Genomic DNA, 25978 nt, shown 5'->3' on the forward strand with positions numbered 1-25978 from the left:
CTCCAACACATCCAGTCTGAAGCTTTTAGAGAGCAAAAATTGCAGTGGTACTGCTCCCTTAAATAGTAACTAGCTAAACTCTATTGATGTGTAACTTTACAGAAGAGTTAAGAGTGGAGAAATGCACAGAATTTGGGTGGAAAATACACAGTACTCATACTGCTGTGTGCAGAGCTGGTCAGTTGGTTGCTAGGTCAGAAAGGATCCTGCAGGCTGCATCACACTCAGAGCTTCGATCATGCCAAACTAATCCTGCCGTAACAATTGGCCTGGCATGAGGATCTCATCCTTTTACAAGGCGTTTGTGTTTCCAGGCAGTATTCAGGACACTGCAGTGATTCCCTGCCCTAGGCTGTAGCAGCTGCCTTAGTTGCTCAGCTGTTTTCCCACGTAACTCTTGTTCCCTTTTCCCTCTGAAAGATGGGGGAAAGATGACTTGCAACAACACAAGACTCCCTTTTTCCAAGTACCTCTCGCCTTAGGTTTCAGTATAGGCCAGACAACTTTGCTGTCACCCACCCTTAAATGCCACCTTTTAACCAAAGACCCCTGGTCCCAAGTCCTGCCTTACAGAACAACTTCTCATAATGATTTGATGGCATACTAGGAAAACTTCCCTGTCCTCAGCCCCTTCCCTGCGGACTTGCCCAAGGACAGAGATAAACAGATATTATTTTTGGCACCCAAAGACTCCTCTACCCCACAGCTTCAAAACTGGTGTGAAAAGACTAATGCAGCATTTGAAGGCTCAGCAAAATCTATAGCACCCTTTGTCCTCTTGTTGCACTGCACTGGTCTCTTCCATTCACCCTGGGGAAAAGGGCCCAAGGGGCCCTAGTGGTGGCTCACAGCATCCCTATGCCACAGGAAGGCACATCAAGTTGACGGATTGCATCTCCCAAAACAGCCAACAGCTTAGCAAAGCTCCCAGGGGATAGGGTATACTGGGAAGTCTGAGCTGAGAGAGGGAAACACTTGGACCTGTTCATACTGCCATACCTGGGCAACTGCCCAGGTCCTTGGGCGGTTGGAGGCTCTGGAAAGATCAGCCTCATAGCTTTTCCAGTCCCATGATGGTAATTCCTGCTGTAGCCAGAGCCTATCCTTTTAAGATGCTTGGGTCTCTAGGCAGCTCTTTACATTGAGCTTTCAGTTCCTGCACCACAGGTTGAATAATGCACTGTCCCCACATCAGGTCAATGATCCTGTTCTGATGGTTTCTTACTTGCCTACTTATTTTCTTCCCTTTGTTTTACTTCAAGTTTTTCTTCCCTAGTTCTCCAGGATTCACTTTTCCAAGGCCTAGTGATTGGCCAATCAGTTCACATCCTTAAGCAAAATCCATTTCCAGCCCATACCTACCTCTTCAAGTTGTTATTTGATCAGCTTCCTGTTAGCTCACCTTTACATGGCACACCCTGACAAGAGGCACCTGCTCCCAAGCTGGGGTTCACCCAGCAGCATCTCACCACAAGCTGAAGACACACCTGACAGCCTCATTTCTGAGACCTGACACACTTCATGTAAGACCCTGTTAGCCTAAAGCTTCTTGACAGGGGAAAGACCATATTTATGAGGCCATTAATGGCAGGGCATTCTGTTAAGCATCCTGGCCAGATCAGCACACACCCTGTCCCCCGTGCAACTTCCCAGAGTGCCCTGTAGCTGCAGCACTCCAGCTAGGCTGAAAACCTTCTACAGAGACCTTCAGTCTCTATTTCCCCTCCCTGACACCAACCCCCAGACTACTGACAGATGCAAAGACTTCACGGTGGTGTGCATAGCGATCGTGGTTAGATTTTATTTGGGGCTTTTTGGTTTATTTTTTAACCCATAATATTGTTATAATACAAAATATACAGACTGGAGATGCCAAGCGGGTTGTGGGTCGCCATGCCCTGGGGTGGGGGGTCACGCCATGCGACCTGCAGTGTGAGGGAGGAGGCGGCATCTGCTCCACGGGGCAGGGGACGGTGGGTACCCCAGAAGGCCTGGGAGGAGGAAGGACTTGGAGGAGGAGACAGGAGGGATAAGAGTTAGGATACCTGTCCTCCCACCCTTAGGAGACTGCAAGTGGGAGCTCAGCCCCACGGCAAACCCAGGAACAGGACTGTGAGATGAACAATGTGTTGAATGAACCTAAAAAACACATTTCTGCAAGGGCTGGGCCAGGGATGGTTCTGCTGGAGAGCAGCCTTATAGCTTTGGCTCAGAGCCCTGGGGGGCCACTCTAACGGCTCCCACACCACGGGCTTAGCCTGGGTCTGGGCCCCAGACCAGCATGGGTACTAGCCTTGCTCATACCTTCCCCATTGACCTCAGACACTGCAGCTCAGGATGGTCCAAATTGCCCTTGGCTGCTGAGGACGTGGAGTCTGGAGCAGCAGAGCTGGAGTCCGCTGGGTCTGGGTACATTCCCAGTACTTGTGGGATTGCACAGAGGGGTCTCTGGCACTGGCATGGGGTCATTAGCCCATAAGCATCAGTGTCCCAGCTACAACTCAGAGGAGTATGTGGACAGGATAGGCCTGCCTGCACACACCCAGCTCCAAGGAGCTGGTGGTGACAAAGACGTGGGGAGCCCCAGGATGCTGGGTCCATTGCTGGGGTCCCAAGTAGGGTCTCACATGGCCATGCCAGGAGAAGGGCCTGAGCCAGCCTCACCCCAAGGCGACCCTCCAGCCCATCAGCAGCACAGCAACAACTCCTGGCCAGCCCCAGCCTCAACTTTCTCTCTGAGGAGTTGCCAGTTCATGCATGTGCCGGCACAGGACTATGCCTGTGGGGTTGCCTCTCTGCCCCATTTCTCCCCACCTTGCCTAGATGGGCTGGGGTGGGTTTCGGCATGGGAATAGGGGACAGTCAGCAGGAAACTGCTGGGAGTTTGCTGTAAGGCCCAAGGGCAGAGCTCAGCACACCTCCCTCCTTCATATGTCCCCATATCCTGGCTGCCGTGTCCTCAGGGAGGAGTGGGAGCCTCACTGGAGCCTCCAAATAGGTTCCTGAGGTCCCTTGTATGCTGGTAGCCCAAACTCAAGGGATGAGGGCTGAAGCTGCAGCTCTTCCAGCCCTGCATCATCTATCATTGGAGACCAGTGCCACAAGAAGGCACCTCATGGTCCCTTTAGTCTCCCTTCTCCCCATGTCAGAATGAGCCTTTTAGGTCTGACTGGGCACCCCAGGATCAGGGACTACTGCCTAAGGCTCATGTACTGATGAACCCCAAGTGCCCATGCATCTGTCCTCTCCAGGCATGATCCCTATGATGCCCACCCACCAGCTCAGGGGCTGGGCAAGAAGGGTCGCCAGTGGCTTACGGCTGACATGCTAGACACTCCTGGCAGCAGGGCATGGCCAGGGCAGGGGAGGAGGCCGAGGCACTGGCACCCACTGCAAGACTCTGTTGGTTTCTAGATAGCATCGCTGGAGGGTTTGGGCTGGAGCTGATGCTAGGGGACACCTGGAACTGGGGAGAGGGTCTAGAGTGGGGGAGCCGTGGCTGCACGGGGTGCTGTGCATGGGGAAGCCTCTATTACAGCCCAAGGCTGTGGGCTTCCCTGCTGGGAATGGGTGCAGGAAGGTCCATCCAGGCCAAATTCTCACCCCATGCCAGCCGTGCCCATGATCTGATGTCTGGGAACACCTGCTTGGGATCCCCCAAGGAAAATGGAGCCAGCTCAGGTGGAATGGAAGATCTCGGCCCTGACTGTGTCTCTGTGAAGGGAGGCCCCTTTCCCACAGGGGTGTCTACAGCTGGCAGAGAGGAGGCTCAAAGGAAGAGTCAAGAGAGAAGCAGGTTCTGGTCCCAGTGGCAGGAGAGCTCGGCTGGAGGCAGGTCTGGGAGCTAAATCACATTGTCAAAGAGCTGCATGGACCGCATGATGTTCTCATCCTGTGGAGAGAAGGTGGTAAACAGGTGGGCTGGGCATGGAATAGCAATCTGAGCAGCTCTGCCCTCATGGCAGTTCTGACCCAACAAAAGCCCATCTGGGTGGCTGGTTGCCCCGCAGTGACACCATCTTTGCTAGGAGAGCAATGGGAGGGGCAGAATCCCCAGGGGACAAGGAGGTGGCCTAGCCTCAGAGCAGAGGTGCTGGTGGCTTTACCTTCTGGCAGGACTCCAGGAACTCCTCAATTGTCACTACACCATCCTTATTGCGGTCCATTTTCTGCAGAGAAACACAGCATGAAGAGGATGGCAGGGACAGCACAGCCACCCCCAAGCACCCAGCAGCACCAGGATAGCCTTTTCTGTCCCTGCTTCCAGCACAGCTCTGCTTCATCCTCACTGCAGAGTGTTTTCTCCTGCACCGTGCCAGGTTTTGGGCAGCCACTGGCTGTGTGCTGGACCTCTGCTTCCACAGGATGTGTTCTACTCACCTGGAAAAAGTTTTCCACGTGCTCCCGGGGTGCTTCCTCCCGCATGGCTGGATAGGTGTACTTTCCCATCATATCATAGATGGACTTCATGATGTCTAGCATCTCCTGGAGGGAAGGAGAGCAGAGTTGCAGGGTCAGTGTGGCCGTTTGAGCGAGCTTTCTAGCTCGGACATGAAAAGAAAAATGGGAACAGAAAAACTTAGAAGTGGAAGAGTACTGGAGTTTCTGAATGGAGAAGTGAACATTCCAGGGATAGGCCATAAAATGGCAACAATTGATAAGTTAATATAATTTCACTGGAGCATCAAAAGCTTTATGTCTGGAAGCACAGCTTGTATCTTCCCCTTTGCTGCTTCTGCTGTGCCTGCTGCAATCTTCCCCTGCTGCTGTTTTGGCTGCTGCTTATCCCCATTCCCATCTTCTCTAAGGTTACTATATTCTGTACTAGTTTATTCTGTCTGTACTGTTACATTTAAACTGTAAAAATACAATTTCATGTTTCTGACTTTCCAAATTCTGAGTTCTAGTGAACTTAGTCTCTCTGGGGCAGGTTTATGATAAGTTATTTGGGCTAACCCTAACCCATCAAAGTCAACGTGGGGCTCTGCTTCCACCTGGTCCCCAACCCACACCTTTTTCATGATGCTCCTAAAGGATCTCTGGGATCCTGAGGTATGTTCCTGAGAGCTCCTGGCACAGTGTTGGGCCACAAGTGTATCTGCATGTGTGGTGAAGCCCTAAAGCAGCACACCCCTCCTCTACATTTCATCTTAAAGACACACCAATGCCAGCGGGTGTTTACGAAGCTGGGCTTAGTAAATACTGACCTTAGCTCTCCTTCAGAGCTCAGCCAAAGCCCCTGAGTCCTGCCCTTGTCCCTGCTAAATGCACACCTGTGCTAGGCCCAGGGAGCAGCCTGGACCTCCCCATCTCACCTCTTTGGTGATGCAGCCATCTTTGTTCAGGTCATAGAGGTTGAAGGCCCAGTTCAAGCGATCATCAATGGTGCCCCGCAGGATGATGGACAGCCCAGACACAAAGTCCTGCAAGGATGAATAAGGCAGGCAGATAGGACTTATGGCCACAAAGGGTGTCAGTGACACAGAGAGCACAGCCCTGCTTGTCCTCCCTGCAGTAGGGGAACCTATCTCCAAAGCAGATGTGCCCCAGGGCTGGCCTGCAAAGGATACGTTTAGTGCCAGAAAGAGCCTGGGGAAAACTGATTGCTTGTCTTCACTTATGTCCTGCACTAGTCCTTTGGGTGACAACATGTGTCAGGCCTGGGGCTCAGCCAAAGCGAGACTCAGCCATGGCTGTGCCTGACTGTCTGGGTACCTACAAGACACTTGCCAGAAAAATACAGAAAACTCTCTTTTTGTTGCTTTTCACAGTTCTTCCACTGCCTTCAATAAACTTCACCAGCCCCTGCAAAGCTCACCAGCCATCTGCAACAGCAACACTGCTCAGCCCAGCCCACAGTACCTGAGGGGACCTGCCCTCTCCGTCCCACTGCCATCGCCTCCTCAGCCACAGCTCACCTCGAAGCTGACGGAGCCATCATGGTCAGTGTCAAAGGCATTGAAGAGGAAGGTGGCATACGTGCTGGAGTCTGGGGGAAAGTGAACAGTGTGAGAGGGTGCTGGGTGACCCCCTGCCCCACAGAGGCACCCACACAGGGCATGGAGATGGATACTCACCTCCCTGTGGGAAGAACTGTGAATAGATCTGCTTGAAGTTTTCTTCATTGACAATGCCACTGGGGCATTCCTGCCAGGGCAAGCCATGGTGTCAGCTCCACATTGCAAAGAGGGACTATGCATACCTCTAAATCTCTGTGTCTCCCCTGCCTCACCCCCCAGCTCTGTGTTGCCTGATAGAGTAGCTAGTAAAGCTGTTTGGAACATCCCCCTGATTCTGTAGGCTGCACCCCTCATTGGAAGGGCTCTGCGTCCCAGGCACCCAGGGAGAGGGCTCTCTTCACTCAAGAGATGGAACACATGATCAGGCCTCCCCATTGAGCTCCCTGGAGGTAGGATCAGGCCACAGCTTGATATAAACTTCGGTCTCAGGGTCTTGAAAACCTTTGCAAACTGTGCTAGTTAGAAGCAAGCTGGAATGTTTTGGTAAAAGAACTTGATAACAGACAGTGGAATGAAAACATGGTGTCTCCTTCTCTCACAGTTACACTGAGAACTCTGGGAAGAAGTAAAATTTCTCCTTTTTTTTTTTTCTTCTGCCTTTGCCTTCAGACCTGGTCACATCTCATTAACCTTGCTCCCACTAACCTTGCTCCCTAACCTCTTGGCCGCACCTCTCTTCTTCCTGAGAACTGGGGTAAGGTTGAGAGGGCAAGGGGAGGTGTTGGGGTGGTTTGAAAGCCCCTCCTGGGGACTCAGGTTTCTGGGAGGGGAGTTGTGCTTTTGTATTGTTTATCCTTTGTATATTTCTGTATATAATTGTATATAACTGTATATATTGTAAATAGCTGCTTGTAAATTCTGCTAGCTGTAAATAAATTGCTTCATCTATATTCCCAGGGGCTGTCTGAGTTAGCTGGGGCAAATACAAAGTGTGGGGGGGCGGGTAAGAGCCCAAACCATCACACAAACGCTGGGCACAATCAGGTGCAAAGCACCAACTGACATGGACACTGCAGCAGAATGGGAGCTAGCAAAGCTGGTCAAGGGGTACTCACATTTTTGAAGCCTCGGTACAGGACCTGTAGCTCTTTGCGGGTGAACTTGGTCTGTTCCTGGAGCTGCTCCAGCCCCTCAGGGCGGTGGCAGACGGTGGAGAGCTCAAACTCATCTTCAACACTGTCTGCAAGGAATCCAGGGGAAGAGAGGGGTAGCTGAGGCCAGGACTGTCCTGCCATGCCCTGCCCTGCCCTGCCAGGGGGCAGGAGAGGCACCTTGTGCAGCACACCTTGCCTTCTCATACCTGCCCAGGGCAACATGGTTTGGGGTTGTCCTGCTCAGTTGGAGCTGAGTCTGTGCCCCTTATGCACCCTAGGGACAGAGCAGCAACTAACACCGGGCAGCAGCCCCCCAGCCTCCAGTACAACCCAGGCTGGGGAGAAAGGGGATGTGAAACCCTTACAGGGCTGAGACTCTCCTCCTCACCTCTCCTTTTCCCACCAGCACAGGCACCTGCTCCACGGACCTGAGACACTACATGTCCCGCAGGTCTGCGCTTCCTCCAGCAGGACAGCTGCCCTCAGAACCCCCAGCCCCAAACACCCTCTCAGCCTTGTAGAGACCTGCTGTGTCTCTCCTTTATGTTGGTGGCTTCTTGCCATCACCTGGCAAGATACATGACCCCTGCCCATAGCAGCCGATGTCACTATGTCCCACTGCAGCCAACAGCAGGTACCTCCCCTCCGTCGGGAGGATGAGCCACTGCCCTCCATACTCACCTCTTCTCTCAGGGGTGACCAGCTTGTATCGAAGGGCAGGGGGAGACCCCGGCCAGGGGATGGGACTCACCAAGGGGCCAATCACACCAGGTGCAGGGCTCTGGGCTCCCTCCATGCTCAGCTCCTTTTGCCCCTTCCTATCACATGTCCATCTCCAAACACTGAGCTTTGAGAAACAAGCCCCCAGCCCTTAAACCAGCACCAGAAGGGTCCTGCTGCCCTGACTCAGCTCCAGAGAGGGTCTTGCTACTATGCATCCTGCAGGAGCTGCTCCAGGGGGCTGGAGAGGGGCAAAATCAGCCTGGAAGCAGGCAAGTACAGAAGTGAGTGCAGAGCCCATTGGATCAGACCCCTCTGAAGGGGTAGGACTGATCCTGACAGCCCCAAACGCAGGGCAGGTATCCCTTTTCCCACGGGCAGGGCCAGGGAGCGGGGCAGGCAGCAGCACCGCCGGAGACACACACACACACAAAGGCAAGAAGAAGCACTTGCTTTCGCTGAGCGAGGGGATGGATTTGGGCCGGCAGCAGGGCAGCAGTTTGAGGAATCGCTGCTTCAGCGCTTTTTTAGTTTGGCCTGGTGGGTTGCCTGGAAGAAAGAAGGAGTCACCAAGCTGAAGAAGAGTTAAGAGAGCAGCGGCCCCTGGACCCGGCGGGCAGCAGAGTTGGGCACCCGGCACGCAGGGAGCAGGCGCAGCAGGGGCAGCGGCAGCACATGCAGCATGAGGCTGAAGGAGCAGGAAAGCAAAGCCCAGCCCAGGCTCTACTCAGCCTTTTGGCTTCATCCCAGGACAAACCCGGCACTGGAGCTTCCCTCCTTGGAAAGGATGTAGGCATCAAAGGGGAAAGGCTGCTGAGCTACCCACACCCAGAGCCTCTGCACCCCTCCACTGGAGTATGCCGGCTGCACTGGAGACACCCAGCAGCGCGGAGACACAGGCTGAAGGCTGCACTTTAGCCTGGAGGTGAATACCTGATCCCTGGGGACCTTCCCGTCCCGGCTGTGCATGCAGACAGAGCTGGGTGGAGCCCTAGAAGCAGCCTGCAGCTGAGCTGAGCTGCTGCACCCTCCCCAGAGCTTGGGGCCGGGTTTGATCCTGCTAGTACCTGACGGCTGAACGCCAAGCATGTGCAGACACCAGCCATGCAGCCCAGACTGCAGCATGCACCCCTGCCCCAGCACGGCACTGGGATCCAAGCCCAGGGACCTGCTCTGAGACAGCCAGAGGGGACACGGGGCTCAGGGTTTTGTCTTGGCCAGGCTGTGGAGCAGGGTGAGTGGCTCCCGACATCTGCCTGGCCTACAGCCATTGATTCCGAGTGCTCCTGCACTAACAGCAGGTTGTCTGAGGGCAGACACCCCACTGCCACCCTCTATTCTCCCATCCAGACCACAGGTGCTTTGCTTAGCCCCATCTCTCCCAGCTGGTCCTGCCCCAGGGCTGCAGACCCACTCCCTCCCTTCCCGCAGGGCCCCGCAGAGCCTCAAGCCAGCAAACTCAGCGCAGGACTAGCACTGCAGGCAGGGAGGGGAGGAAGAGGAGAGGAAGAAGGCTGTGCCAAGCCTCCCAAAGGGAGGCAGACAGCAGCAAAAGGCACCAATGGGACGAAAGGTGCAAAGTCCCTTCGGGGCTCCTCTGACACCATGTTTGCTCCAAAGCACCCTGGACACCTGCAAGCAGCCGTTCATGATGCCTGTGAGTCACACGCCCTGGTTTAGAGGTCGTTTCTCAAGTGGGCTTCTTGGGGCAGAGCCCCAGGTACTGGGCAAATGGTGCAGCATGGTACCCGGCTCCAGGACAGGAACATGCTAGGTAGGTCCACCTCAAGTGCTTACAGGCAGAACCTGGAACCATTTGAATTCAGACCAAGGCAGTAGGCTAAAGGCAATGGAGAACAGCTCCAGAAGGTCGTTGTCCCAGCAGGACATCACACAAAGCCACTCAGAGGGCAAATGCGTGCCCAGGGAAGTGGCATCCAGAGCAGAGTGCCAGTCACATGAAAACACATAGAGATGCATGAATGTGCCCCTTGGCATTTGTCATGGAGTAGCAGGAGCAAGGGTGAGGGCCAGGATCTTGGCACTGGCAGTACAGTACAGCCTGGCTTCTGTCTGGTCTAAGATGTGCACACAGGTGAGGAAAAGAGGATCTTTTCTTCCTAGAACTGGGCATCAGTTGTGCATAAAACATAATTTTGGCCCAACTACATTTCCAGGGGTTTAATTCACAGAGGGAAAGGGAAATTGCACCTTTCAGCCTGCAAGGATGCTCTTGGGGCCAGGTTTGTCTGTCAGAGATGAGCTGTGGGAACAGACCTGGGAGGCAGGAGGAGCCACTTCACCCGAGAGGAAGGGGCAGGGCAGGCAAAGCAGCACCCAACAAGGGTGAGGGACCAGGGGAGGGAGCACGGCGGGAGGGAAACCACACAAAGAGAGAGATGCAACAGAGAGTAAACTGGTTAGACTCACAGGGGCAGCAGGTATAGGCACGTGCAGTAGGCCAGGTCAGGTGCAAGTTACACTTTAGTTTGTTATAAAGAAGGAAAAAAAAAAAGAACATGGCTGTTTTCTTAAGGAGGAAACTGAAGAGGGCCCAATTCCAGGGAGCCCAGGGCAGGGGAGGGAGCACGTTCAGCACATGCAACTTAACAACAGGAGAGGAGTGACCAGGCTTGGGGTTTTGCTGTCCTGGCTTTGGTGTGCCCAAGGGCTTTTCTGGGAAGGATGCACCACCCCTTTTCTCTCCCCAGCATCTAAAATATGAGTAAGTCTGGGGACTCCCTGGGCTCCCCCTTGCCCACTCCTTGGGGAGTGGAGCCTGGCCACATGCTGCCCTGCTGGGCAGATAAGACATCTGTAGCACCAAACCCTGTCCCTGCCAGTGACAGCTCCTTTTCCAGATGCGCTGCTCTGCCCTCCATCCATTTACAAGGGCATCAAGTGGCTGGCACAAAACACGGCAACAGAAAGAGCTGGCAGGGTTTTATCTGCAGGAGGTCTGCCGGGTTAAGTGCTTGTCACTTCCCATGCATCACTCCACAGCCCAGCAACTTCAAAACACGCACACACGCACCAACTGAGCCTTCATCCTCGGCAGCACCAAGAGAGGAAAGGATTTCCCACCCCCCACCTCCACACGCTGTTGAAGTGAACCCTGGAGGTTGCTGGACAGTGGCTCTGAAGAGGGGCAGAGCAAGTGGGTTTCTGAATCCAGCAGTGACCATCACTAGGATGGTTGTGGATCATTTTGTATTGGGCCACCAGCAGCTGTTGTGTCCTTGGGGGCTTGGTGCAACCAGCACCTCTGTGTCAAGGGGTTGCACAGTCCTGGGCTGACACTCCCTTTCCCAGGGAGGATTCATGCCTAGAGAAAGCAGGAGCTGCTGTTAGCCCAGTGCATAAGATGTCAGTGCTCTTGCCACTGAGCCACAGCTGCCAGCACCCTCTCAGTGACAGCTAGCTGGGGAGACAGTATCACCAAGGTTGGAAGAGACCTCATAGATCATCAAGTCCAAACCCATCCCTTCCACAGCGCTTTTCTGCTACAAAAGACCCTACAACAGCAAACCAGGAGGCAGTGCCAAAACTCTCAGTAACCCATCAAAGCAGGCATCATCATGATGTGTGGAAGATGTGCATCCCACAGCAGCAGAAGGCCTCACACACACATTCCCAGATCAGCACCTGGGTGCAAGACACGAGCAGACTCATGCATTGCCCAGCTGCAGAACACAGACACAGGGGCACATCCTGCTGTGTCCCCATCACCACATCCATGGGCAGAGACATCTCTGGCTGCAGGGCCTGGCACATCTAAGGTGCCAGAGGAGCTACTGAAAAATGTCCCAGCCCAGCAGCAGCTACTCTTGCTGTTCACAGTGTGTTCTATAAGAGAACTTGTGCTCTGCCTAGCCATTATCCAAATATCATCCATACCCCCCCAGTAAGGTACCTTCAGCCACAGCCCAGCCAGACTCCAGGCAGCACAGGGACATCCTCCATCACAAACAGGCTGAAAGCACCTCTTCAGCACAGCACTCTTCTTCCCTCCATCTGCTCAGCCACTAATTGCTCCTTTGATCACTTCTATCCACACATCCTCCCATCACAGTTTACATTCCAAGACCTGTCTAAGAGAACACAGTCTGCAGCCACTTCATCTCACAGCGTCTCCAGCACCTGCCAGGAGACAGAGGGAATGGAGACAAACAAACCCCAAATCACACCATGCAAAGTCCGATGGCAGCCCTTACCTGAGCAGAGACTGTGCATGACACAGCCAAGAAGGCAGCCAAAGGACACAGGGCAACAGCAGCGTGCAGCTGTGCACTTCTGCCCTCATCTCCTCCAGGCAGAGGGAGCCCACACAACTGCCCAAAGGATTTAGGGGCCAGCTCTCATCCCAGCACACCCCTGCACCTACATAATGTGGCACGGGCACCCCACAGCCCTGGAGATGGCAAGAGGCTTGCAGAGCTGCCACCGGTGAGTTTGTGAAGGTGGCTCCACTGCCCCTAATTCCCACCCCAACAGCAGCACATGGTGGCACTGACCCCGGACCCAAGCCACTAACTCCTAGACACTGCTGCTACCCAGCTCAGAAACCAAACCTGCCCCAAACAGCCCCTCCACCCCATCTCAAGACACCAAACCTGCCCCCCATCTTGCATGTACCCATGGCATGGCACAAGAAGCTCCCTACCTCAGAGCTCAGCCTTGTCTGACAGTCACCTCTACAGATGCCTGTCAGCTCTGTTCTCATCAGTGCCCAGTTTTGGGGTCTAATCCTGCCCCTTGCAAGGTGGAAGTGAAGAAGACACCACTGAACTTTCACAGCACATTGCAGCCTTTCACAATCCTGTGCTGGAGAGTCCCAGATCAGCTCCAAGCCAGTTTGCCTTTGTACTCTGAGGTTTCACACTCCACCAGCAGAGCAGAACTGTAGAGAAGAGCTGTCCCAACAAACTCCCTGCTCCCTGGCTTTGCAGCTTTTCCTCCAGCCTGTGATCTGCTCACCTCCCCACTGCTGAGTGACTTTCTTGCCCCTCTCTTCACTGGCTTGGAGCCAATCTCTGGGGGCAGCATGCAGCAGAGTGGGGGTCCCTGCTCCATGTCCAGCCAAGTCTCACTGCTCTCCTCTGCAGACACATCCACAGCAGAAAAAGTGAGGCAGGCCAGGGGGAATTGAAAGGGAAGCAACACGAAAAGTGATTAACATGAGGCCGGAGGGAAATTCAACAAGCTAATTAGATCTGGCTGGGCTGAACAGGATGTGACACCACACAGAGGCAGCAGGGCATGTGCCCATAGCCTCTTTAGTCCCTGGGGAGATTTGTACTGGGAGAGCTGCTCGACCCTGGCTCCAGCTGTGGGGGTTCACAGCTAAGGGGACCCAGAGCCAAGTCCCCTTCTCCCACAACTTCTCCAGATGAGTGAGACAATGTTGCCCATCCTATGTTCATGGCGATGACCAGGGCTGATATTCCTGAGTGTGGAGAATGTGAGAGGCATTCCAAAGAGGGGAGCATGTGGTCCTCAAGAGACCTTCTTCTCCAAGACAGCAGCACTGACAGGATGCAGCCCAGCTACAGCATGCCTCAGAGTGTAAGGCTGTGCTGGGATACAAACCCAGAGCCTGGCCACGGCTGCTATACACCTCTGCTCCTTCCCTTCCTGCTTCTGTGAGCCCTTACCGTGAGCAGGCAGCTCTCTCCTGATTCAGCCACCAGATCCTGCTCAGCCCTGCTACCAATGGAAAAACCTGCCAGTGCTTGGAACAGGAAGGACAAGGGTTAAACCCCATGAGCATGGGGAAATCCCTGGTGCACCCCAGCCCAGGGATCCCCAAAGTTTAACCTGGAGCATCCACAGCTGGCCCAAGCTGAAATTCAGTGCTCTGAGATCTACCCCACTTGCAGCCAGCTAGCCTTGACCTCTCAGGTCTGTCAAAGCAACTAGAGAGGGTGATGCCCTGAGCCTGGGGATCCCTGGCACTGCATTCCAGAGGGCTGGTCCCCTCTGCAGACAAGACACCACACTTCTGCAAATGGGTTCCTAGAAAGCAGGAGGAAAACAGGGCTTGGCACAGGGCTTTGCTTTTACCAGCACAGTGGGGTGCTCATTTTTTCCCCTTTTTGGAGGGACTGTGACCATAGGGCAGGCATCAGGAGGTGGACATGCTGCTTCCTACCACCACACACTACTGCCTAGCATCCCTCGGGGTGCCGATGGCACCCAGGCAGACTGCTGCTTCCTCTTGTTTCTTCACAGACTCTGCATGGGTTTGGCACCCTCCTCAGCTTCACTTCTTCTTCTCTATCCTCAGGTCTAAAGCAACAGCACAGCCTCCAGGGCGAGGCAGGGACCTGCACACCCCACGCAGGAGCCTTCCCAAGATACCCCAGATCCTTCCTGCCCCACCTTGGTGTGGCCGAGGCAGGGGCAGGCAATCAGTTATCCTGCCGAGTGCAAACTGCAGCTTCATCTAACATCCATCTAAGACCGGGTTAACGCGGGTGGCTCTCCCGACTTTGACCTCCCGGGCGGGACCAATTGCTCTGCGCTGCATTATTGATGCTGCACTTCAGGAGCCAAAATCGATAGCGCCTTCTCTGCCTGCCCCCTCCCAGGTGCTTGGTCAAAATGGGCTCTTGGCAGGGGGCTGGGAGCCACACCCGGGCAGTTCAGCACTGCTCGGGCTGCTCTGCTGGGAAGTGTTTGGGTTGGGGACAGGCAGAGTGGCACAGCTCAGCAGTGGGGTGACACAGCTCATCAGTGATTAACCAGCTGGTAAACAACACCAGCTCCAGCATCGATCGCCCCTGGAGCACAGTGCACCCGCAGGAGATGCTCTGCTGCCGCTGCTGCCAGACCGTGACTCGTGCCACGCCACCGAGGCTGCGGCGGGGTCCAAGGGGGAGACAGTGCCAAGGAGACAGAGGTCCCGGGGGAGACAGTGCCAAGGAGACAGGGTGAGAGGTGGCAGAGTACTAGCACTCCTGTTCAAACTCTTGCTCAGAGGGAGGCCAGCAACAAATGGAGGATGGGTTGCTCAGGGCCTCATCCATTTGAGTGTGGAAACTCAACAAGCCTGGAGTTCCCCCACACTATCCTCTAAGCCGTTTGCAATCACTCCAGGGACAAACAGGGTCTTGCTTCAAGGTTCTCCCACTGAACTATTCCTAGAGCTGAGGCATTTTCCTGGCCTCCTCTGGAAATGCTTCAGGACATCACTGTGGTTATATGACGCCAGCACAACCCATCCTTTGGACCAGTACTAAGCAGAGACAGCCACAGGCAGTGACTGGCATGGATAAGCCAGGGACTGGCATAGATAGGGCAGGGAAAGCATGGCAGGCAGTATCGATGGCTCCAGAGTGAGTGGGAAGGCCAATACCCATTAGCAGATCTGAGCCATTAGTATACAGTTTCAGACTCTGGGCCCCTGGACTGTCATTGCCAGCTCAGGCATGGCTGGTAAACAATCTGCAGAGGGGACTTGGCATTTCCCATTCCCAGACACTGCCTGAGACCTTTCCCAGAGAGAAAAGTCTTCTATCTGCTGTCTCTCTTGACTCAAGAGAGTGACCCATGCAACAGCATCTCATTTGCACCCCAATGTGCCACTCACCCACGAAACTCCCCACAGGGTACTCAGGGCTCAGCTCAATAAACTTCTGCCCATTTCCTTTCCCTCTAGTCACCTTTTGTCAACAGGAGCAACTGCTGCCAATCTGGGTCACCTGAGTCCCATTCCCACCACCACAGGTGGGACAAATCTCCAGCCAGGCCAGAAGGACCCACAGCTCCCCAGAACAGGGATGTGGCTGGAGGATGGGGCAGGTTGTGCCTCCCCATGCTACATGGTGATACCATATCCCCCCATGGGGACAAGAAAGGTCTGGCATCAAACTTTGTCCTGCATTGGACACAGGCATGCAACTGTGCATCCCAGTCCTCTCTGGAGGGATGCTGGCTGACATGGACATGCCTACAGACAGATATCTCCTGCCCTGGGCCAGGCTAGGCAAAAGACACTTCCAAATAAACAAGGATTGTGTCCCACGGGGTGGAGAGAACAGGGCTTGGGCAAGAAGAAGCCACACAGGTCAAGAGGTGACCCCTGCCTCATCCTGTGCTTTTCAGCAGAGTTGCTCCCCAAATCTCCAACAGAATTGGGAAAGGAGGATCCAATCTGGGCATAGTCAGCCTGCTGCCCTCCTCAGGGCTCACAGACAAAGACACCTGAGAGTTAACTCAGCCCCTGCCTCAGTTTCCCTCCTGGCATGATCCACCTAGGAGCACTGCTGCAAAGTACAGGACAAAGCAAGAAGTTAAGCAGCAATGAAGGCTCTTCTGCAGGCACAGGCACAGGCTGGGCTTGCCTAGGGAGGACCTTTCACACGACTATCACTCTTGAGAGTTCAGGGAGCACCTAACCAGGTGATAATGACTTCCCACCCAGCACTCACAGAATCCTGAGTGGATCAGGGCTCCACCAAGCACACCACGATGTGGGAACACAGGGCTGAGAGCAGGGTCTGTGACTCCTCATGCTCGGACCACTTAGCACTCTGCACAGCCTGTCCCCAGACAGTCAGCACCTGCTCTGTCCCCCAGAACCTGCCCACGGGCCACAGGAGGCCTTGGGGAGAGGCAGGAGCAAGAAGTGCAGCCAGGCCTGGCTGTTGCACAGCATGGTGCTGAGTCTGACACCTCACATTTGAGGTGAGGTGACCACAGACCCTGGGGACATCTGATGCCTGTGGAGGTGCTGAAAAACACCCCGGTGCCCAGTCGCATGCTCATACACACACGGTCCCAGCCCGCAGCACTGCAGCACACAGCAAAATCACCACCGTGCAGCAGGCATCCTGTCAGCCCTCCACATCCCCAGACCCTGGGACCTTGCACAGAGCAGACAGGACACCGGGAAACCCCTGCTCATCCTCAAAGCAACAAATGCACGCTGTGCCCGGGACCCTCCCGTGGCTGCAGACACATCCCTGGGGGCAGCTCCAGGCACCCGCCACTGGCCCCCCTCATCCCCAGAAACCAGCACCGCCCACAGCCGTTACCTTCCAAGGACACAGGCTCGAAGAGGCCAAATTGCTCCAGCACCTTGACGAAGAGGACCAAGACCACCAGCACTGCAATCATCTCAAGGCCTTCCAGGTTCATGGTAGGGGTGTCTCATGTTCCCTCACCCCTCTGCCCCCTCCCCACCACAGTCCCAGAGCCCCTTCAGCCCAGGGCTGCGGCTGCCAGACCATGCGTCCCCAGGGACCCCGGCTTCTGTTCCCAAGGTGGGGACCAGCTGTCACTCAGGGGGACCCTTCATCAGCTGCGGGCGAGCAAGGGGTCACTGTGGAGCTGTGGCCAATGGCTCACACAGCCACGTCTGAGAGCCCAGACGGAGCAAGAGTGGAGAGAGGCCAAGTAGAGGGAGGCGTGGGGGTGGTGGGTATGGGGGGGCCGGGGGGGGAAGGAGGCATGCCCTCCCATTCCAATGACACCACCTCCATCGATTTGCTTAATGCAGTTGCTAAGGAAACGGGCCACAGATATTAAAAGGCACTCTGTTCCCGGGGGGGCACATGGGGAGGGACAGGACGCTGGGCACTGGCTAAACATCCAGGATAGGGATGACTCAGATTTGTCCTCTGTGTCTCACATGAGTCCCTCCCACATGGGGATCACCGTGGTTGAACATCCAAGCTCCCCACAACCCTCTCCTGGGGAGGGTCTAGGTTATCAGGTCCAGCGGCTTCATTTCTGAGCCGTCTTGCTGTGAGAGCCCAGGGGACAGGGAGCAGGGCTAGGGAACAGGCCACGCAGGATGCATACGCTACTGACAGAGCCGCGGGCAGCACCGCAACAGGCTGCAGAGGAGGGGATGCAGGGGCTGGAGGTCTAGCAGAGCTGAGAGACCCAGACAAGGTCACACTGGAGCACCCACGTGCCTGGAGCACACATCCAGCACAGCCCATGGAGCTATATTTAGCTTCTATGCCTTTTTCTTGTTTTTCTTTTAACACATCCAGCCCTTGCCTGGCTGCTCAATCACAGGCCACAGGGATCACTAGGGAGCCAGGTGCCTGCTGGCCACTGCCTCTTTAGGAGGGCTCAGAACCCTTTGGAGTTCACATCTTCCCCTGGGGATGCTGCTGGCACTGCCTATCCTGTGTGGATGAGTCCCACATGAAACAGGACCAGTCCCAGCCCCAGCACCAACGTGGCAGGCAGGGAGCAGGACTGCCCCACGACACTGCTGCTCCACACCCTGCCTTGCTGCCCCCAGCAGCAAGGACTGCTGCCCCAGGTATAGGTGGGGTGGCTATGCCCAGGCTATAGGGCAGACCCCTTGCCCAACTCTAAGGTCCTCCTGCACCCCCTGCAAAGGGGACTTTCTGCCCTGGTCCTTCCTGCCGTCTTTGTGCTGGTGGGTAAAGTATGTCAGCAGGGGAAGAAATGTCATCCCGGGACACCCACCAGATGGCAGCGGTGCTGGCTGATGCTGCCAAGGGCTCTCAGAAGGATGCCCCACACCAACTTCTTCCAGACCCCAAACGGTTTGTCACCTGGCAGTGACGGAGAGGACTGGTGGCTCAGCCCCATGCCATGGCATGGCTGGGCCACGCAGCAGCTCCATGCTACCAGGCTTGGCATCTCCTGGCTGCCTGGGATGTGCTCCTAGGACTCTGACATGAGCAGAAGATGCTAGTGATGCATCAGAGGTGACTTGGTGAGAGAGATGAAAGTCTTCCCTCGGGAGACATGCCTCAGACTGGAAGTTTTCAGACCTGACACTTCCTTTTCTTGGAAAGAGGTGAGTTTCCAGGCACTGAGCCTGGATTTCACCCAGCTGGCCTTGCCCCCACTCTGAGCCAGTCTCTTTGGGGCAGTGCAGGCCTATTGCCACTCTCAGAGGAAAATTCTCACCGATGCCAACTGCACTTTTAAAGCCATTAATCTTTTTGAGCTCTGATTTCAACCCATCCTCTCGCTGAGCCTACAGCTGCTCCCAAGGCCAGTGCCTGTCCTGTACTCCATGGGGCTGTTTATGTGACCTAATTTTGACCCAAAACAGCAGCAGAGGAATGCTTGCAGCCTGAGCCAGGACTTGTCCCATGACAAAGGGTTTGGGACAGTTCCTCTGCCAAGTGAACCTGCTCAGGTCACACAAGCAGATCGTCAACCCATTGTGCCTCAGCCAGCATCATGGGATGCTGGGGCTGAAGGGCACCATGGCAGGTCAGCCACTGAGCAACAGCTTTCCTGCCTGCCCTCACACCCATCCTGTCTCATGGCAGCCCTGGCAGGGCAGCAATACATCACCTGCTGGCCAGCATGTCAGGACTGCTCATTTCCATGCTGAGGCTGTCAATAAAAGCCCTTTGCTGTTTGCTGCCAGCATGTTACAAGACCCCACCAGGACCAGCAGAGATGCCTGCAAGCCCAACGCTGTGCCAGTGCCCAGCTCCCAGCACCCCCAAGCTCATCAGAGTTGCTCACCCAGATCACATCCCCTGCTACCAAAGGCAGCTCCAGACGGGCTGGGAGGTAGACTGGGAGGTGTTTCAGGTCATCACTCCCCTCAGCTCACCCAGGTCCCCAGGAATGCCCCTCCATCTGCAGCTGCCTCAGGAATGGAAGAGAGACATGGGAACACATGTGGGGCTTCACCCGTAGATTTAGACCCACGACTGCCTGCAAGGAATGTTTGATGTGCCATCAAAAATAGGTATACCCCACCAGAAGTGAGACAGGGCTTTGCCCTTGACCCTGCCAAGGGCCATTGCTCCCAGGGGTGGCTCCTTGCCTCTACAGCTGCCCATGGCCACATCATGGGAAAAGCCATGAGACTAAGCTGTGCAGGAAGAGGTCACATGGATTGGATGGATGGAGAAACACATGTTCCAGGCATGATAGGTCCTGCATGTCCCCAGATACACAGTGCTGGTGCTAACCCTCCTGCCCTGCTCCCTGTCTCAGACTGCAAAGCCCTCCTCATGTGCATGCCACTGCACCAGACCTTGGAGAGACCCTTCAATGAAGAAACCAGGAACTCTGCCACACCGCAGAGCTCCCCAGCACACCAGCTGAGGAGCAGAGATGTAGGTCATGTCTGTAGGGACCAAGAGCCCCAAAACGCAGGTTGAGGCACCAGTGTCAGCCCCACACAGCAGGAGGCACCAGGGAGCCCATCTGCATCCCCATCCCGCAGTGAGGAGCAGCAGTACCTAGGAGCAGCCCTGGGCACTCCTGCGTCTTGGCTGTGACTGCCACTGGCAGCTCTCACACGCAGTGGAGCAAGACCAGGGCTAGGAGGAACAAATAAAGTGACTGAGGAGGAGATCAAGGTGTCACAGAGAGAAGGGTCCCCAACCCTCTTTCCCACACCAAGCACCCAGCTTGCCTTGCTGCCCAGTTTGTGGAAGAGGACAGAATGGGCCAGTGTCACCCTGTCCCCACCATGTCCCCAGCCCCGTACCTTCAATGCCGCTGATGATTTTGAAGCAGCGAGTAGTGAACCAATAGGAGATCAGGAGGAGGATGGCAATCAGGGAGGCATAGAGCAGGCTGTCGTTGTGTAGGGTTGTCTTCTCCATGGCTCCATCCCCTGTGCCTGCTCAGGCCCCTGCCCAGTCCCACACGCTATCTGGTGCAGCCCTGTCCCAGCAGTCCCCCACTGGAGGAGTTGGCCACCACGGACTTGGAGGCGGGGGGCTGCACGGGCAGGCAGGCAGGTAATTGGGAGCGTTGTGTGAGAGCCAGGCTCCCAAACCAATTACCTTAATTGTGCTCAGGCAGCACATGGCAAACAGTTAAAAATAACCCTCCTGGCCCGGGGGAAGAGTGGCACCATCAGCCAGAAGAAGGAAGCAGGGGGCAGAGAACAGACAAAGCTTGTTACACATGTGGCTGCCTCTCTGTGCAGTGGGGCCAGGCAAGGCACCACCGCAGCCCCACAGCTCCTCTGAGTTCCATGATGGACCCTCAGGTCTCAGCCCCTCACTGCCACCTTGCAGGTGGAGCTGAGAATCCTGGAAGCAAGGCTCTTCAGGGAGTGATGCTGCAGCCCAGGACTGTGAACGCCAGAATCTCTGCTGAGATGCCCATCCTTGCTCCAGACACTGGGCTGGGTGACTCTGTAGCCTTGCCAGCCCAGAGAGCTGGGGCTGGCAGAGAGGTACTGGCACTTCGTCCCCTGAGTCCCAGCGTAGCACCTACCTGGGATCAGCATCTGCTTGTCTCAGCTTGGTCAGAACCAACCAGTAAGGTTCCTGCTCTGCAATGCTGGGTGAACTTGGGCAGTGCCACTGTGGGTTTGGGCATGCTCATCAACACACCCCAAACCCCACAGTATTAGCTGCACCCTTATCTAAGATACCTCCAGGTCCCAGGCCATGCTCAGCTCCATTGGCCACCCCATGGGACACGAGTGACAAAGATACTGAACCCATGTATTTCACTCTGCCACATCTTGGCATACAAGATGTCCCACCCTTATGCCAGCAGCTACAGCCAGGGGACAGGGCCACCCATATGTGGGTTGAGGGGCAAAGCATCACCCCAGCTGTGCCCTTTTTCAGAGCACAGAACTCAGGTACTTGGGTCCACCCTCCCTTTCCTTCTCTATCCTCGAAGACCACCTGCTGTGAGGATCCACAGGGGACACAGGACAAGGTGGCAAAGTGGCTCCGATATGCACCCATAGCTCAGTACCAGGGAGGGGGACAGGCCCTGTAACACTGTCATAGCCATAGCTGTGCCAGGATGGGCAACCCAGGCTGGCACTGAGTCCATGCCCCACTTTGGGCTGTGACAATAGCAGCCATGAAGCATTCCCCACCCAGGCTCCCCTGCCCCAGCCTTCTGGCACTGCTGGCAGTGCAGCCCTGCCACCCAGCTAAAATTAACCACCCCGCCAGCCACCCGCCGCCTATAAATAGAAGTGCCAAGGAGCAGGGTTTCTGGCCGGGAGAGCAGCTGTGTGTACACAGCATGCTGCGGGCATGCATGGGGCACCGCCCACAGCTGTCGGGTAGCCGGGTGGCTGGTCCCGGTCCCTGTCCTCCCAGCACCAGCAGGGCACAAGAGAGTGTCTCTTGCTGTGGAACGGGAGCAGATCAGGAGGGAGCAGGATAATCACCACAGGACCCTTCTCTTTGAGAGAGGACCACACACCTTGACCAAGGCCAGGCTCTGCCCTGCTCGGGACCCACCCTCGTGGCTGCCCTTAGGGCACTCCTAACCTGATGCTGCAGGGTGTTAGGACACTGCTCCCCCACAATGTGCCATGGGACCAGCTGAGCCACAGCAGAGGTGATGGTACCTAGGCACAGCTGGGGATCAGCTGTCTGGGTCCCTTAGGTGCTGCTGACCTGCCAGAGGTGGGGGGGAGCAGCCTGATTGATAGGAGCCTCTCCTTTTATTTTTTTTGGTTCTTGGGGCCATCATCCATTAGGGAGAGTTAAATTTAGGTTACAGCCGATCCCTTATTACTTCGCTGCTAATCAGAGCATGAGCAGATTATTAATAAGCACATTAAAATATTGGCGAAAAGCTATTTTGGGGAGGTGAAGTCACAGTTTTAATCTGGTTAATTGATTGAGTCATTTCTCTTTCCCCCCATTGGCAACCCGTCCTTGGCTGGCTCTTCAGGGCACCCAGCTGGGAGGGCACCACACCCCAGGGCCTGCCTGGCCACCACCCAATAACCTCTGTGGTGAGATCTGTGGGACCTTCTTCACCTATGCCGGGAGAGCAGAGGGGCCAGTTGTCCTCTAGGGAGGCCCAATGGGCTGACAGTAGCTAGAAGGGAGGGATGGCATCTTGGTGCCCCAAGTGCACACAGACTGGAGCAGTGGCTGGGGTAGAGGGGATGCTGCAGAGTAGAGAAGCTGCTCAAGCCCCACATCTCACTCCCATCCCCAGGCTCCAAGCCTTCAGGAGCACAGAGCTGCCCAGCTATGGGCTTCACCTCACTTCAGCTTGTCCCAGAGCTTGGGAGGACACTGAGAAGAGGGTGACCAATGATAATCAGTGTCCCACTTCCAGCTCTGCCCTCTGTGCCCATTCCAGATCCATGCCCACCCAGCAGGGTTGCAGAGACAGCATGGGGCTGTGCCCCTGGGGCTGCTCAGCACCACACATGGCCAGCCCAGAGACCCAGTCCCGGGAAACATGAGCTACAGACCCAGCCTCACAGTGCCCAGCAACAAACCCAGGACATAGGGACAGGGACCTGTGTGACATCCTTGCAGGTGGTAGGTATGGGAACGTTCTGAGGTCCCCTTCCCACACCACTCTGTCACCTGCAGTTCTGCCCCTCATACCCAGAGCTACCCTCAGCTGACTCATCCTCTGCCCTCTCCACTCCAGGCTAGCTGGCCAACTAGTGGGGATGGATCTGATGCTGCCTGTGGGCACACCCAGCCTCTAGAGCCTGGCAAGCTGCTCAGCCAGGTCCATGCTTCCTCTGGCACCTCTTGCCCTGTTGTTCTGTTGTGAGCTGTCAAGAAGTCCTAAAGGGCCTATGGGACTGCAAATTGATGGGAAGCACCTACAGGGAGGGTTTTCTGAGGCCATCAAATGGCTTGGGTCCCTGTGGGCAGGGAGGTGGCACAGCAGCCAGGCACAGTTCACAGCACGGATACCACTCCCAAGTCCCAGCCCCCAGTGCTGCACCAAGAGCATCCCCAGAGCACCTCCACCAGCAAAGGCAGGGGAAACCCAGGGGCTCCCCGAGACGAGGAGGGAACCAAGCCTGGGAGGGGCTTTCTAGGCAGGCTGCGTCCTGGTGAAGGCAGTGCAGATCCTAGCCCTGCTCCAAGGCATGATGCTGCCACACTGGCCCAACGAGGTCTTCCCTCTGCTTCCCAGCATGGTATGTCCCTGCCCAGCATCACTGTGGTCCAGACAGTCGGCCCAGAGGTCCCTGGTGGGACCAGGACATGGAGAGGGCAACCTGTCCTAGGCATGGGAGCACAGGGATGACGCTGGGCATGCAAGCTCCCAACACACACAGATACATGACGACCTCCCTGAGACATGCCCATTGGTGACTCTGGGCTCACACTTAGGAGAGAGGACCCTGTCCAGCTGGCCAGGCTGTGCAAGGGCTAGCAGGGGAGCATATGCCCCACAACAGCTATGACAGAAAACGGGGAGCACATGGCATGCAGCTCTGTCCCCAGGAGCAGACAGCACCCCAGGATAGGAGCGTGGGCAGATACAGACACCAGGGTATGTCCCTGCTCAGGCTGGTGGGCACACTCAGAGCTCCTCTGGGCTGGCTGGAGGGCAGAGCTCCAGACTTGGAGAAGGCAGACGTTTGGTATGGCACATAAAGATCAGACCAGCTGTAATTTATTTGCACAGTGGCTTTTTCACACTCCACTCTGCACCAGTCCCCTCCCCAAATAAACCATTCCCAACACTACATGTCTACGAGGGACCTTCAGGGTCTCTTGTTGCCTCCCATAAGCATTTTCAGCTTTGTCCTACATGGAGTCTAGTGCAACCCCTCCACCTGGGACTGAACTGCTCAGCACCACTCAGCACCTAAACAGCATGTATACCACTCCCCCTCTCCAGATAATCCCATAGAGCCCACCAGAGACCTCTTCCCGCGGAGCAGAGCCCTTGTGCCACCCAGGACAGCACCTACCTTGGGAGAGGGTCCCGGTGACAAACTGGTAGAAGAAGCGGATCACCCGGCCCAGCTGCCTCTTGCAGCGCTGCTGGCAGCGGCTCATGGCTCCAGCTCACAGCGCTGAGGAGGGACCCAGCCGCACCCCCCCGGCCGGCAAACAGACCCCCAGCTCCTCCGAGCAGCAGGGACGCCCGGGGGAGGACAGAGCCTTCCTTGCCCGGGGCAAGCCCGCAGGCATCGGCAGCAGGTCCAGCCTGGTAGAGAGGGCACCGGCAGCGCCTGGCAGCGCGGCAGCCACCAGGCCCCGCTCCCAGGTGGCCGGCAGCCGGCTGGGAAGTTTTCTGCTGGGATGCTCCTTGGATGTTGGCTGCAGTCCGGAGGGGCTGGGGTGGGGCAGTGGCAATGCCCTTCCCAGGCTCACAAACGCTGACCGCGAGCTTGCAGAGGGAGCTGCGTGCCCGGGCGAGCCCTCCCTGTGCCGCGCCGTGCCGTGCCGCGCCGTGCCAGCCCGCCGGCCTCTGTGCAGCAAAGTTGCCGGAGGAGGTGAGGAGCAGTGGCCAGGGGATGCGCAGGGCTGGGCAGCCCAGTGAGGCCAGGCAGCTCTCTGGGCAAGGCGAATGAATGCCTCCCCGGCTGCAGAGCCCTGGGGTGCCCCTGGCTCCTGGTCCGCCTCTTGCCACCAGCGAGACCCGACACTTCACGCCCTGGCTGGCCGGGAACCAGAGGAGGGTTGGTATGGCAACCCGCAAACTCCACAGGTCCCGCTGACCAATGAGGTACTGCTGCATCCCAGGGCCGCCTCTCTTCAAGAGCAGGGAAAGATGCTCCTTCCGGGAGGGAGCCGGCACCGAGAGCATTCTGCATCCTTGGACATCAGCCCTCCACTTCCCACCGTTAAGTGTTGTGAGCATCCTGCATCCCCAGGCATCAGTGATCTGCTCCAGCCAGCCAGTGCTTCCAGTGTCCTGCATCCCTGGGCAGCAACTATCCAGTGCTGCGAGTGTCCTGCAGTCTCGAGCATCAGCCTTTCAGCACTGGGAGCGTCTTGCATCCACAGGCATTGGTTCCTGCTGGCTCCACACAGGGGAGGAGACGAAGATTGGCACAAGGATGGGAGGAAGAGAGTCAAACTCCCAGATCGCCCAGGCTGAGCTGCTTGCTCTAAAACTCAGCCTGGCAGTGAGCTGCCAGCTTCCACAGTGTGTCAAAGCCAGAAGAGAGTCTGGCGCGTGGCAGCAGTGGGATTTCCCTGCTCCCAGAGCCAGCACAAGATGCTCTGTGCAGACTGGTAACCACATCTCATCCCAAAGTTGTATTTTCCCAGCTGCAGTCCCCTCTCCACATTGCATCCACACCCTGCAGCAGCAGGATCTCAGCTCTGCATCCATTGAGGTTCTATTATCTCAGAAGCTTCATCTCTTATTCATGGGGAAGGAAGTGAACAAAAAGGCACCTGATGGAAATTACAGCTTTTGCTGCCTCAGGGGTGGGAAAGCAGGTACAGACGTGATCCAGCCAGGAGC

At 56.1% G+C, this 25978-nt stretch overlaps 1 protein-coding gene across 5 annotated transcripts in view; it reads right to left on the bottom strand.

The window, feature by feature from the left end:
* Positions 1-1777: 1777 nt before the first annotated feature.
* The window catches only part of KCNIP2 (potassium voltage-gated channel interacting protein 2), a 44932-nt gene continuing 20731 nt past the window's right edge, over positions 1778-25978 (bottom strand). The window contains exons 3-11 of one of the 5 annotated variants that reach the window (XM_064144541.1): positions 10265-10316; positions 8288-8383; positions 7076-7200; positions 6078-6147; positions 5919-5989; positions 5316-5423; positions 4381-4485; positions 4107-4169; positions 1778-3892 (exon numbers count right to left, since the gene is read on the bottom strand). In XM_064144541.1, coding sequence (XP_064000611.1) covers positions 3845-3892; positions 4107-4169; positions 4381-4485; positions 5316-5423; positions 5919-5989; positions 6078-6147; positions 7076-7200; positions 8288-8383; positions 10265-10316 — 738 coding nt within the window. In that variant the 3' untranslated portion in view covers positions 1778-3844. Of the gene's footprint in view, positions 3893-4106; positions 4170-4380; positions 4486-5315; positions 5424-5918; positions 5990-6077; positions 6148-7075; positions 7201-7320; positions 8232-8287; positions 8384-10264; positions 10317-20288; positions 20506-25978 lie in introns of those variants that run through there. The other 4 variants (XM_064144542.1, XM_064144543.1, XM_064144545.1 and 1 more) reach the window with 4 other exon arrangements.

The sequence above is a fragment of the Pogoniulus pusillus genome, chromosome 6 (genome assembly GCF_015220805.1).
Source record: "Pogoniulus pusillus isolate bPogPus1 chromosome 6, bPogPus1.pri, whole genome shotgun sequence".
Taxonomy (NCBI): domain Eukaryota; kingdom Metazoa; phylum Chordata; class Aves; order Piciformes; family Lybiidae; genus Pogoniulus; species Pogoniulus pusillus.